Source organism: Carya illinoinensis, chromosome 2 (genome assembly GCF_018687715.1).
Source record: "Carya illinoinensis cultivar Pawnee chromosome 2, C.illinoinensisPawnee_v1, whole genome shotgun sequence".
Classification (NCBI taxonomy): domain Eukaryota; kingdom Viridiplantae; phylum Streptophyta; class Magnoliopsida; order Fagales; family Juglandaceae; genus Carya; species Carya illinoinensis.
Window position 1 is genome coordinate 28,731,101 of NC_056753.1, and position 13,542 is coordinate 28,744,642.

The window sequence follows — 13,542 nt, forward strand, 5'->3', positions numbered from 1 at the left end:
TTCTGTAAAAAAAAATTCAAAATATTCAAAAAAAAAAAGTTCAACGAGACAAGTGAACGGGATCCCTAGCATTGTCTATCTCTAATTAACAACCTTCTGCATTTTTTGATGAACTGGTCAAGGGAATCTAAAATTTATAGTTAAGGTAATTAACTTCTTAATTAACTTTGCTTCAATAAATTGAAATATTCCAATCGATCTTTACTTATATCTAAATAATGATTAGTGCTACATGTGGGAATAATCATACATTTTTACTTATTACCCCTTACAAAATTGTTTCTTAAATATTTTCTTTGCAAGTACATACACCTGATTTATTAAAGTGTTTTAAATAGTGAGTTGAAATAAAAATTAAAAATTAAATAAAATATTATTATAATATTATTTTTTAATATTATTATTATTATTATAAAAATTTTAAAAATTTAAATTATTTATTATATTTTATATAAAAATTTAAAAAAATTATAATTACGAGATGAATTGTGTCAGACTATTAGAATATAAAAAAATTTAATTATAAGCAATTTTACGTATCAATACGTATACTCATTTAATATAATTGATTAAAAAATAAACTTTATTAAAAATAGTATTAATTTAAATTTTAAATATAAAATTATCAATATTAATAATAAATTATTACATAAGTTGGTTTCTACGTAATAAAATTCTTAGAATATACAGATAAAGGGCCCCTCGGGAATCGCATGAGGAAGCCCGGAACGGTTAGATAGACCAATCATAAGACGCATCTAAACGGAATATTCATCCAAAGCTGCACACTCCATGCTTTTCTTACCACTGCTTTTTAAAAAGGAAATAAATAAACGACGATGTCGTCATTGTTTCTCCTACCAGAAATAAAACGCCGTCGTCTAACCTCATGCACTTGCGGTTATCAACACTCCCTTGACAAGTGATGACAACGCTGCCACACACATAAATAAGATCTGAGCCTCATTTCCAACCCTCACTCTCGCCACTGCGCTGCGTTTACCGTTCCCGATTCGCTTCGTCCCTTGAAACCGATTCCTACCCCAGTCCCCTCGGTCTCGATCAAATGGCGAAAGAACCAGTTCGCGTTCTGGTTACTGGAGCCGCAGGTACTGCATCAAATCCATAATCACTATTCTATTGTATCAGATCCATAAGACCCTAATTCTCATCCTCTTCGTCGATTCGATCGGAAATTATCCGATTTTTTGTTTTGTTTTGTTATTTATCCAATTTAGGCTGTTGGGAAAGAGGTTTAGATCTGTTACATGATGATCTAAGATAGGTCCAGTGTGTGCGAAGATAGTTACTGATTATTTTGGTTATGATAAATAAAAAATAAAAATACTTATCAAAAAAAATAAATAAATAATAAAAAGAAATTAAGTAAATATGGTGCCCGTGATTGAATTTCTATGACACTGCTTTGATATTTGCTGATTATGCTGGACAGAGTTGGTAGGGGTCTGAGTTTTGGTGTAAGTATTGTTGGTTCAGTTGCATTCTTTGCGATCCGAATTCTAATAATTAAGTTTTGGTTTATTTTGTGAAAACAAAATTGAGAGAGAGAGAGAGAGAGAGAGAGAGAGAGAGAGAGAGAGAGTGAGATGATTAAAATGATGATGTGGACCTAAGCTTTTGGTACCATGTTTGGTTTATGTGACGATGGTAGTTTTTATCAGTGCACCTTTTGAATTTCCAAAATGTTGTAGTTATGGTATTGGTTGTCCCATAATCAAATCCATTAATTATCCGTAGTTGAATAAAAGTGTTGCTCTCATATTGATTCTCACACAAAGTGTTCATTCCACAATAACATAGTGAGCGAGCTAGATATTTATTGTTTAAGTCAATAAAATGTCAGAATTGGCATATGAATGGTTAGTCCACATTGTAGCCGTGTTTTTAAAGCATGTTCTTTTGCTGCAGCTACATCTTCATAACAATTCATTGACGATGCATATCATGTTGTTAATACTATGCTCATAATATTGGGATTTTTTTTGTGACTTATATCATCCTCTTCATAGAAAATGTAGCTCAGCACATTCTTAATTTTATAGTTATCCACTATACAGCATTTCTTTACAATTTATATTTTGATGATTTGTTGCTGGATCTTCAGGACAAATCGGCTATGCTCTCGTCCCTATGATTGCTAGGGGAGTGATGTTGGGTCCCAACCAGCCTGTGATCCTGCACATGCTTGATATCCCACCTGCTGCAGAGGCATTGAATGGGGTGAAAATGGAGTTGGTGGATGCTGCATTCCCTCTACTTAAAGGTATGTTTATGGCCTCTTAAATCTGTCAAATGTGGATGACATCACTTAAGCATGGAGCCATACTACCTATCAATAAAAAAAGCATGGAGCCATACACTCTGCTTTTTAATTTGCTAAGGATTTTTTAGAGTACGAGGAATGATGTGGTATATATTGCAGGTGTTGTTGCTACAACAGATGTTGTTGAGGCATGCACTGGGGTTAACCTTGCAATCATGGTTGGTGGGTTCCCAAGGAAAGAAGGCATGGAAAGGAAAGACGTGATGTCAAAAAATGTGTCAATTTACAAGTCTCAGGCTTCTGCCCTTGAAAAGCATGCAGCTGCAAACTGCAAGGTGAGTGAAATTTGTAAGAGCAGGAAATAAAATTTGGGTAGTTTTGTTTTTCAATCAGATTGGCTTCACCTTATCATATAGTCTGCGCCATTTTAGATCCCAAATCCTCTTGCTGCATGGATGACGATTAATAAAAGTTAGAATCAAATCATGCCTTAATTCTGTTCCCCTTTTTCTTGAATGGCACCCTGAAATTAATTCCATACATGTAACATATTAGTCATCTACAATGCTCTGAAAAACTTCAGGTGTGAATGTATGCACCATGAGAACTAGATGGCTTTATTGCTGTTTAGATTTCATCTACTGATCTATCACTTAGACCAATGACCTCTAGTTTGAATGGCACCTCCTTCCTTTGTAATCACAGGGTGGAGAGTCAACTTTTAGGTTGAAGATCCACTTGTTGTAAGTTACAGTAAGAATCATCACTTAGAGTCGGGCCATTTCAAATTTTTACTTTTATAAATCATGATGCTTGGCATAGACTATAGTTGCCCCCATTGGGAACATGGAACGTTTCATTATGTACTAAACCAATTAGTTTGAAGTTCTAAGTAAAACTTTCCAGATGATTCCATGTCCCCACCATGACTGTATATGAAAATGAGCAAGCTCATTCTTGTCTATGAATATTAACTGATTTTTTTTTTCAACATATGTTTAGATTCCTTCTACTTCCTATGCAGGTTTTGGTTGTTGCCAACCCTGCAAACACCAATGCACTGATATTGAAGGAATTCGCACCATCGATCCCTGAGAGAAATATTACTTGTTTGACTAGACTCGACCATAACAGAGCCTTGGGCCAGATTTCTGAAAGGCTAAATGTTCAAGTTTCTGATGTTAAAAATGTTATTATCTGGGGCAATCACTCATCAACCCAGTATCCTGATGTCAGCCATGCAACAGTGAAAACACATTCTGGAGAGAAGCCAGTCCCCGAGCTTGTTGCTGATGATGGATGGTATGAAATGGATTAATACTTAATTTAGTATGTTTGTTTTGAGTTCATTGAAGTGTTGATATGAATCTCTTTACCTAAGGTTGAAGGGAGAATTCATAACCATCGTTCAACAACGTGGTGCTGCAATTATCAAAGCTAGGAAACTATCAAGTGCATTGTCTGCTGCTAGTTCTGCTTGTGACCACATACGTGATTGGGTGCTTGGAACCCCCGAGGTTGGTATCATTCATTCTGTCTATTCTTTGATTGTATAATGTGCAAAAGTCCGTTTCCTACACAATGACCCTTTTTCCTGCAATTTCAGGGCACTTGGGTTTCCATGGGAGTATACTCTGATGGTTCATACAATGTACCAGCTGGACTCATTTATTCATTCCCTGTCACTTGTCGCAATGGAGAGTGGACGATAGTTCAGGGTAATTTACATCATGCACTACTAATTGTGTTTTCTTTTTTTTCTTTGTTTGGGGGGGGGGGGGGGGGGGGGGAGGGTGGGGTTTCATACATATGAATTCTCTGTACTCGCTTCGTCGTCACCTGCAAATGGCAGAAAAATCTGTTTGATAGAGTTGTGCTTGTAGGGAAAAATTCACGGCTTTGATATCAACGCTAAACTATTTTTTTTATATCAACACCAAACTATTAAAGAGTAGATTCTTTACATTATTTGTTAATCATCAGTTTAGGATTCTATTGGTGAGTTGAATCTGTTTCTTGACTCTTGTTATCTTCTATCTGCCCAGGACTTTCAATCGATGAATACTCAAGGAAGAAGCTGGACTTGACAGCAGAGGAGCTCACTGAGGAGAAGGCTTTGGCCTACTCATGCCTCTCTTGAATGCTCTTGTTCCTTCTCTGATGTGGTAGTACTTCCAGCTCTTTCTTGTGTGTCAATTGAAGTAGCTGGAGTTTTGAATAATGCCATTGTTAAAGATTCAGAGGAACTGTTAATGATGGAGAAGCTGCTTCTTTGTATTTTTATTTTATACCCTTTGCGGCTTGCATTTCTACTTGGATGCTTGAATTTATATCTATCATCCTAATTAATGGATATTATCAACTTAATATTTGAATGTATGCAAGAGGCTGTGCGGATCCATAAGATATAAGTTTTTTTTGGTTCTCCCCCGCATGCATAATTGTCAAACCTGATTATTATTATTATTATGATTATTATTGCTATTTCTTTGTTGGTTTGAAGTCTTGAAGTTTCTTATTATGTAAACATAACGAAATAACCTAAAAATCTAATGCTATTAGCTCTAGCATGGTTCGTCGGCTCTGCAGTGGCCTACTCGGCTGTCACCGGAAACTAACCTTGTAGGGTAAACCAAGACCTCTTAACTCAACGACCCTCATTAGAATTTGTGGTCACCCACCGTAATAGACATTCTGCGTGCACTTCGGCTGTTTGCATTGCTCATCATCAATTCCAATATGTCATATGGCGATCTTTCTGGGGGCTTTTGACGAAAAGCATCGACTCGGCCCTTTGCAGATGGTTAAAGGGAAGAGTTCGTGGGTTCGGAAGATTAGCATGACCAGGACATGGTCATGATTTTGAACCACTGGTTGAAATATAATTCGATATAGAAGTTCTCTAGATTCCTATCTGAAGCAACATAGGGTGCCGATGTCCAAGTTGTTAAAGAATAATTGAATCACTTAGGCCTAAAACGATGTGTGCGTTCGAATAAATAAGCAAAAGCACCTTTAGAAGAGATGAAAATGCGGGACTTGTGAAAATACCCTCCACGGGGACTTACCAAAACTTTTCATAATTTCTTTTTCAAAATCATTTAAATACAAGACATTACCTAATCATTATAATTTTATCAAACTTTTAAATAAAATACAAAAAATAATACAACTCTTTCAAATTTCAAAACAAAAATTATATTATAACAATATTTTAATTTTATAATATTTTTATATAAATGTTTATCTTTCTTTTTTTCAAAACTTAATAAAATATTTTAACTCAAAATATTTCATTACTATTCACATAACTATCATCTCATTACCTAATATGCCCTTAAGAGATTATGGTGAAAGAGGATAGAGTAGAGATAATTATGAAAGACAGCATAATGATCTTCCATCAATAACTATTTATAATTGATTTCAACCGATTTGGCATACTATGGGGAAGATCATCACATTTGAGTAATTAATATAATTAGTGTGGCATGTAGCATTAGTTTTCTTAACATGTGACTCGGACGCAGCAGTACTACCTGTCGATTCTTTATTTTACACACTCATAATTTATTATGGAATCAAAATGATTATAATAACATTTAAAATATAACTTTTTTATATTAGTTAACGTGACAGGCTTCTACATTGATGAGAGCCCTACACCCACCAAGCGTGCAGTACGAGAATGGCTCTCGATAAGATTAATTGATTTATTTATTTTGTTATTTGTTTATATTTTCAAATATTTAAAAAAAATTACAACATTATTAAAAATATATATATAATTACCAAATAAAAAAAAAATCATGGGATCCATTTTCTAGATGGCTGCTCGGTGGGGCTAGCTTTATTGTATTGATAATGGATTGAGTATGTTAAAAAAAAAAAGAAAAAAGAAAGACTTGCTATTAAAATTTACCTTTCGGAGAGTAAATGAATTGAGGCTGAACTACATGGTTACCTGGGGGTAGCCCAAAAGTTTCGAAAAGTTTCGAAAAGTGTGTACAAATATTTTTTTCAAGGAATTTTTGTAAAGCAATTTTTTAGGAAATGAGTAATCTGTAATGTTAAAAAATAAAAAATAAAGAAGTGTAAATTTTAAGGGTTGCAAATTGTATTTTCAGATCATGTCAAGTCATGAATATAGGACTATATAAGTTAATTTAACCTTATTTATTAAGTTAAATGTGTCTAACTTTTAAAACTTAATACAATCCATTAGATAATAGGTGTTGCGATGTCACTTATTTTGACTCGTGTAATAATTAATTAAAAATAGATTAATAAGACACAACTTATTTAAACTCATTTCATGTAAATGTGTTGAACTAATACATATAACCCATTTAATCTGATTAATATAATTTTACATAAAAGTTAAAATCTATATATATTATTAGCCATAATATCTTAAAAAAATAAGACTTCCTATTAATAAAAAATATCAATATATTAACATATAATAAAACCAATATTATAAATTCTAAAATAACAAATATGAACAAAGGTCTAGAATTATAATATCAGCAATAAAAATAAAAAAAGACTAAAAAATATCAATATTAAAATTTAACAATAATAAAATTGTAATATTGAGATAAAATATAAACAGATCAAAACAAGTTAATTCGAATTAAATGAATTGACCTATTATTAACGCATTTATGACTGATCGTATTTTAATGGTCAAACTCTTTTCGACTCAAACCCTTTAATATCTAATCCAAATACATTAATTTCCAGTTTATTCCACCCTATTGAATTCACGAGACATATAATGTATTCCATCCGATGTAAACTGGACTTTGAAATGGTGAGGAGTAAACGTAAAGGAAAGAACGAGGAAGGAGCAGTGTAGCACACGGACAAGTAGCAACGACTGGAAAATTTCGGTAAACGATGTGAAAGCTGGGTACGTGAAAGCAGCGGCCGGATGAACATATCTGAAGATTAAGCTTCCGTTTGGTAGGTAAAAATTTTCATCTCAAATTTAAAATTTTCATCTCATCATTATAATTTTTTTAAATTTTTATATAAAATATAATAAATAATTTAACTTTTTTTTAATTTTTTCAAATTTCAAAACAATAATAATATTAAAATATAATATTTTAATATTTTATCTTAAATTCAAAATTTTCATCTCACTTACCAAGCAGAACCTTAAAATTATTTTATTCTCTTTCTAACTATTTTTCTATCTATCTTGGCTGAGAACGAGTATTTTTGGCTTGTGCTTAATAAAATATTAGTGGATAATAAAATATCTCATTTTATATATAAATATACGGCGGTTTGACTTGGTTTTCAAAAGTTCTTGCTACGGCTTGTTTGTCCACACTAGTACACGTACTACTACTACTACAGACTGACTTTTCACCCCCTGATTTTTATCTTTTCTTTTTCCGACTGATCTTCGCAACCTTCAACTTAAATAATGCATTCATATTGAAAGCTCGAAATTTGAAATTGTTTTAGAAAAAATAGAAAGCGATTTATTTTTCTAATTAGTAATTAATTAGAAGGTGGAGTACAGCAGCTTACATGCAATAACCAAATGCATGGTGCTTTCTTTGAAATGACTCCATATTTAATTCAGCATATTTCTTCTATATGATCACGTATACTAACACCCTTTTACATAACGATCAGATGAGTTTGGCAAGCCATTAAAACTTGTTTGGATTGAGAGAATATCTCAACTCTTTTTATCTCATTTAATCATTATAATTTTATCAAATTTCTACACAAAATATAATAAGCAATTCAACTTTTTTAAATTTAAAAACAAATATAATAATAAAAAATAATATTTTATTCAATTTTCGTCTTATCTCATCTTATTATCCAAACCTCCCTAATTATCATAGTATATGATGAGAGTATATTAATTATAATATTGGCATTTTCCTTATTTTTAAATCTCTTTTCTTCTTCTAATTCTTTTTCTTTTTTAATCCATTTCTTGGCTTCACATTTTTTAATCCATACCTCTTCATCTGTACATTATGCGTGCTTTTAATTTATTCTAATTTTTTTTTTAACAAGTATGGCCGTCATAATTGGCATATATTCGAACGTTATTCCTTCGTTCGTGTCCCATTTTTAAGATTATAATGATTCTCAATTATGGCGCTATATATTGATATATATATATATATATATATATGTATGTATGTATTAATTATCAAGTTGTGAGTCATGCCAGTACGCCTTGAAATTATTTATTTATAATTGATTTCAACCGATCATTTGGCATAGTACTATGGGGGAGATCATCACATTTGAGTCATTAAATTGCTAAGCAGGTTGCAGTTGCACGAATTCATCCATTAATTTTTATGACCAAATCAAAGATATTTTACCCAAAACCAGAGAAGATTTCTCATTGATGGAAATTAATTAAGAAGGGATGCCTAATAACAGCCGGCTTGATTTCCTTATGGAAATTAATGGAAGAATATAAATAATGCTGTCATCTTCATTATATTAATCTTAAAAGAATTGACATGACTAAGGTGAAGAAACATAATTTCTAATTAGTTCAATGAAAGATCTTATAAGAATTCAAGAAAATACACTCCATTGTACTGAAGTCCTCCCATCACTTTACAACGATATTGGTTCTATGTCGATCTTTCTTTTACGTAGCTTAGATACTTTTCAACTTTAACCTCATTGCCAGATCCATCTGCTTTTTTGTTCGTCAATGGATGATTAATTCTGGCTTTTGGACTTGGAGACACATTTGCCCCGACACTTTGCTGTCCTTTTGTTGTTGCAATTAACGGTCAAAGACATGACACAAAGGCATTCCAATACTCCAAGCCGCCAAAACAGATCAAAGCAAAGACTTTTCAAAACTCCGATGATTCCGGTGAACCCCCTGCTCTGATGAAAAGGTTGTACCAAAACTCCATGCCATCATCAATAATCGAACCAAAATGATCATACCCTGGTTCCACTACTTCAATTGAATTGAAAAGATATTGAGAAGTTTGTGATTTATCATGATCACTAATTGCAAATACATCAGATGGCACGCTAATGTTCTCGGGCAAAGGTGATTCAGACCACAGACTGTCATCGATCACTGGAAAACTTTCCGACATATCCTCAACCTCAATATGGTCCATCATGTACTGATTGGTTGGATCCATGGTTGCAAGAGAGGCATCTGTGACCGATGAAAAATCACTTGAAGATGTCTGTGGTGACAATGATGTGTATGATGGATCAGTCTCAAACTCTAGATCATGTGAGGGAAGATTCAAGCAGCTGGAGGATGGTGATTTACTTAGGGCATTGAAATGGTTTGTTGGTGTAGGTAGGATTATTTCCGGGTTGGCCTGATTACGGTTCAATCTTTTCTTCAAGTGGGTGTGCCACACATTTTTTATTTCATTGTCGGTTCGTCCTGGTAATTTTGCTGCAATTGCTGACCACCTGAAAACGAAGGAACATAGTTTTCGTTAATGAATCAATGATGTAATCAGTTTGATTTTTATTCTCTTAATTATCATGCACAGACTATATATACAGACATGCATGTATATATATATTAATGCATGGCTGTGACCACGCACAGATGCGCCTCAAAAATATTGTCGTGGCTAGAGCTGAGGTCAACCCAGAGAATCTTTCAGCCAGTACTCTTGATTTTCTTATAGCACAAGTTGAGGGTAGAGAGAGAGAGAACACCCCCCCCCCCCCCCCCCCCCCCCTTTTTGTAACAATGGCTTCTAGTCCCCACTGCATACCCTCCAAACGATTAATTAAAAAGACCAGCACTTGAAACGTTTTAAGTTGTAGAATCTCCAGTAAGATTAAGCGACCAAACACGTTTAATAATTAGATTTATTGATTTTTTTCTTGGCGAAAATAATTAGATTTATTGATTTTTTTTCTTGGCAAAATTCGAAACGATGTTGAAAGTGAAATATAGTCAATTGTCATGACTTCTTTAATGGTTCATGTAAGCATGCAGCAACTAAATAATATATGAAACCACAAGAAATAGAGCTTCTTAAAGTTGGCCGGTAATTCTCCATCGATCGATACATACTTATTTCCAAGCATTTCATGCAACTTCAGGATAGTTTCCTCTTCTTCTGTGCTGAAGTTTCCTCTCTTTATATCTGGACGCAAGTAGTTTATCCACCGGAGTCTGCAACTCTTCCCACATCTCAATAGACCTAAACCAAACAAAGAAAACGGGAAAAATTAAACAAATAAAGATCATTACGACAGCATTAAGTCTATAGACATTTACAGAGAAAAAACGGGTAGGATTTTGTAGTTACCGGCTTGCTTTGGAAGCGCACGCCAATTTTCATGGCCATATTTTTGGATGAAGGACATTAAAATCTGATCTTCTTCAGTAGTCCAAGGCCCCTTCTTTAATCCCACCTTGTCACAGCAAGGAGCTCTCACCATCTTTGTTCTCCAAATCTTTTAACCGATCTGTACTCAAATGCTGATCCCTAGCTCACTTTCTTTTTTAAACGGGATCCTTGTGCTCAAAATGTCCCAAGGTCTTTGTTGGGTATTTATAGAGATATTCCACAGAGCAGAAAAGTTGCTTGAATAGTCAACTAGAAGAAGTGCATGCATATGTCTTTTTCACTGGGCAGTTTCCAGGCAGGAAGAAGTCTCTCTCCTTAAACCATTAAAGAAAATGAGAAATTACTAAAAATATATGATTAGCTAGTAAGCAGTTGAGTATGGATAAGATTGGGGAGTCGTCCGATAATTTTTTAATTAATGCAATATTGTAATGACCGGTAAAATCGCACAATCAAAGATTTTGTTTAGAGAAATGATATTTGCAGTCGTGGTTGTGCAAGCGGTATACAGTCGTTTTGAAAGAAATGAATTAATATGGGACCCACATGAAAAAAAAAACTAATTTTTTAATCATGGACCCCACTCTTTTTCAAACCAATTGCGTGGCATTTGCAATTCCACGACTATATGTAACATTGCTCTTTTGTTTATATTTTTCTTTTATAGAATATATATAATTGGGTACCAAAGAACATAAAACAAAAGGAAAATACTAATTTAACCTATAAAATCTATCCATAAAATTCACTTATTAAATTTTTTATTATTTTATTTTTACTTAATGATTAAAAAATTATTTTTTAATACATTTGTAATTTTTTATTTTTTTATTTTTTAAAATATTTAAAGAGTTAAAAAATATTAAAAAAAAAATGGCTGTTTGGTGGCTTCCTTAGGTAGCTCCCCTAAGTAAGAGTAGCACCACAAAAAAATATAATATGCCTGGCTTGACATATATTTTTGAAATTCTTTTATCTTTTTGTTCTATTAATGCTGATATATTTTGCAAAGACAAAATATAGGAATCTTTGTAAATATTTTTTATTTATTATATTAGAGACCATTGACAACGATTGATTACAAATTTTTTTTTTTTCTATATATTCGAAGGTATAGCATTTTTCCTTACAATTCATTCCAATTATTCACTATAAGAAAAATTGCCTTTTGCATCCAAAACATTTTCATCATTTCGAAAATTGATGCAAAAAAAGAAGAAGAAGCATTTACATACGTTGTTTGGATAGTGATCGCTACTTTTCGCCGCAACAAGTGCCGAACGGTTATAATTTTTGCGACATAATTTAAAGTTCTTGCATCTGAATTAGAGTGACGCAAAAAAATAAAATAAAATAAAATTATTGCACTGCAATTTTATTATATATCATCCAAATTCGAGCGACACAATAAAATAAAACTTACTGCAGTGCAACTTATGGATTTTGCATCAAAATTTGACAAATGCAAAAACATAAAACTTAGTTCTGGCTTAGTGCATCCAAACTATTTCCATCCTTTTAAAAATCGATGCAAAATAAATATTTGTGTCATTTTTTGAATCGCTAATTATTGACGCATGGTAATTATATTAGAAAAGAAGTTTAATTTACAAAGGGAGCATTACACAAAACTAAAGCTCAACATCTAATGCATATAGCTTTTAATTTGTAACACTAGATTCTAAAATTCTTTTACTATAAGGCAAAACTAATGTAACGTATCATATATATGATTATCATAAATATAATTATTTAGGAATGTTTATTGTTGTTAATAAGAAGAAATCGATAATAAAAAATATATACCAAAACAATCAAACAACTTGGTGATCTTTTTAAGATAGAATGCAGTGCATAGCATTTGCTTGGGCAAATTCCAACCATGTATCAATGAAGAAATTACTCAAATTTTATAGTTTGCCACATATGTGATGCATGGCACATATTAAAGTTGCCTGTATATATAATATATAGTAAAAAGCTTGTGTGCAAGAATACTAAGAAGTTGCCTGATATGGAGTATGTTAAGTTCCAAACTATGTATATATGTTGATACTTTAGTTGACTGATGTAAGTGAAAAAAGGCACTTCATAACATCTTTTAGTGCATATGTAGCTTTCTCTATCTAAATGAAACTTTTATATTTTTAATTAGTTGATCTATGTACAATCGTAGATTTTTTTACTGTGCTAATATGCATAATGATTGATACTTGGCAATTATGTTTACATGTAAATCAAAAAAGTTAGATTCTTAATCATGAGCTTCTCTTGGGAATCTTGCTCATTTGATCATCAAATATTCTTATTGAATACTAATGTTTGATTGAAGTTTTTGATGATCAAGTGATTGATTTGAGGTTCATGAATTTTTATATTGGTAGATTAATTTGATGGTGTGTATAAATTAAATTGAAGCACTAATGTTTATTTAAACTATTTTTTTTGGAATGTAAAATCTTCCTAAAATGCAATATTATTGCTTTTTAAAATTGTGTACATCTAAAAAATTTGGCAACTAACAACCAGCACTAATGTTTTATTGCGGCGGATTTTATGTCTTTGCGTCATTTTTTCTTGTCAAGAACACTTATTTTCGACAATATAGAGTAACACGAAGAATTCCACTTACGACAATATAGATTGAGTGACATGAAGAATTTCACTTACGGCATTCAAGTGTTTTTGCAACATGATATGTGTGACGCAAATGAGAACATATTAGTATCGCTATTTAGTTTTGTGACAATATATAGCGATGAAAAAAAAATCCATTTATGACCCCGCACATATGGATGTAAATGGCTAGCTAATCGCGCCTCTATTGTGTTTTTGCAACAATATATAGCAACACAAAAAAACCATAAATGACAAGCGATAGGTTTTGTGACTAAACCCAAGGGACTGAAA

General features: G+C 32.5%; 2 protein-coding genes across 2 annotated transcripts; one reads left to right on the forward strand and one right to left on the reverse strand.

Moving 5' to 3' along the window:
• Positions 1-933: 933 nt before the first annotated feature.
• Positions 934-4,768, forward strand: LOC122300681 (malate dehydrogenase, cytoplasmic-like). The gene is made up of 7 exons (XM_043111497.1): positions 934-1,109; positions 2,126-2,284; positions 2,444-2,619; positions 3,309-3,586; positions 3,666-3,801; positions 3,891-4,002; positions 4,330-4,768. The coding sequence occupies exons 1-7, from the start codon at positions 1,067-1,069 to the stop codon at positions 4,422-4,424; spliced, it is 999 nt and encodes a 332-aa protein (XP_042967431.1). The 5' UTR covers positions 934-1,066; the 3' UTR covers positions 4,425-4,768.
• A 3,968-nt stretch (positions 4,769-8,736) lies between these two features.
• On the reverse strand, positions 8,737-10,796 carry LOC122300683 (transcription factor MYB4-like). The gene is made up of 3 exons (XM_043111498.1): positions 10,591-10,796; positions 10,353-10,482; positions 8,737-9,733 (listed from the first exon to the last, which is right to left on the reverse strand). The coding sequence occupies exons 1-3, from the start codon at positions 10,721-10,723 to the stop codon at positions 9,145-9,147; spliced, it is 852 nt and encodes a 283-aa protein (XP_042967432.1). The 5' UTR covers positions 10,724-10,796; the 3' UTR covers positions 8,737-9,144.
• Between the last annotated feature and the right edge of the window lie 2,746 nt (positions 10,797-13,542).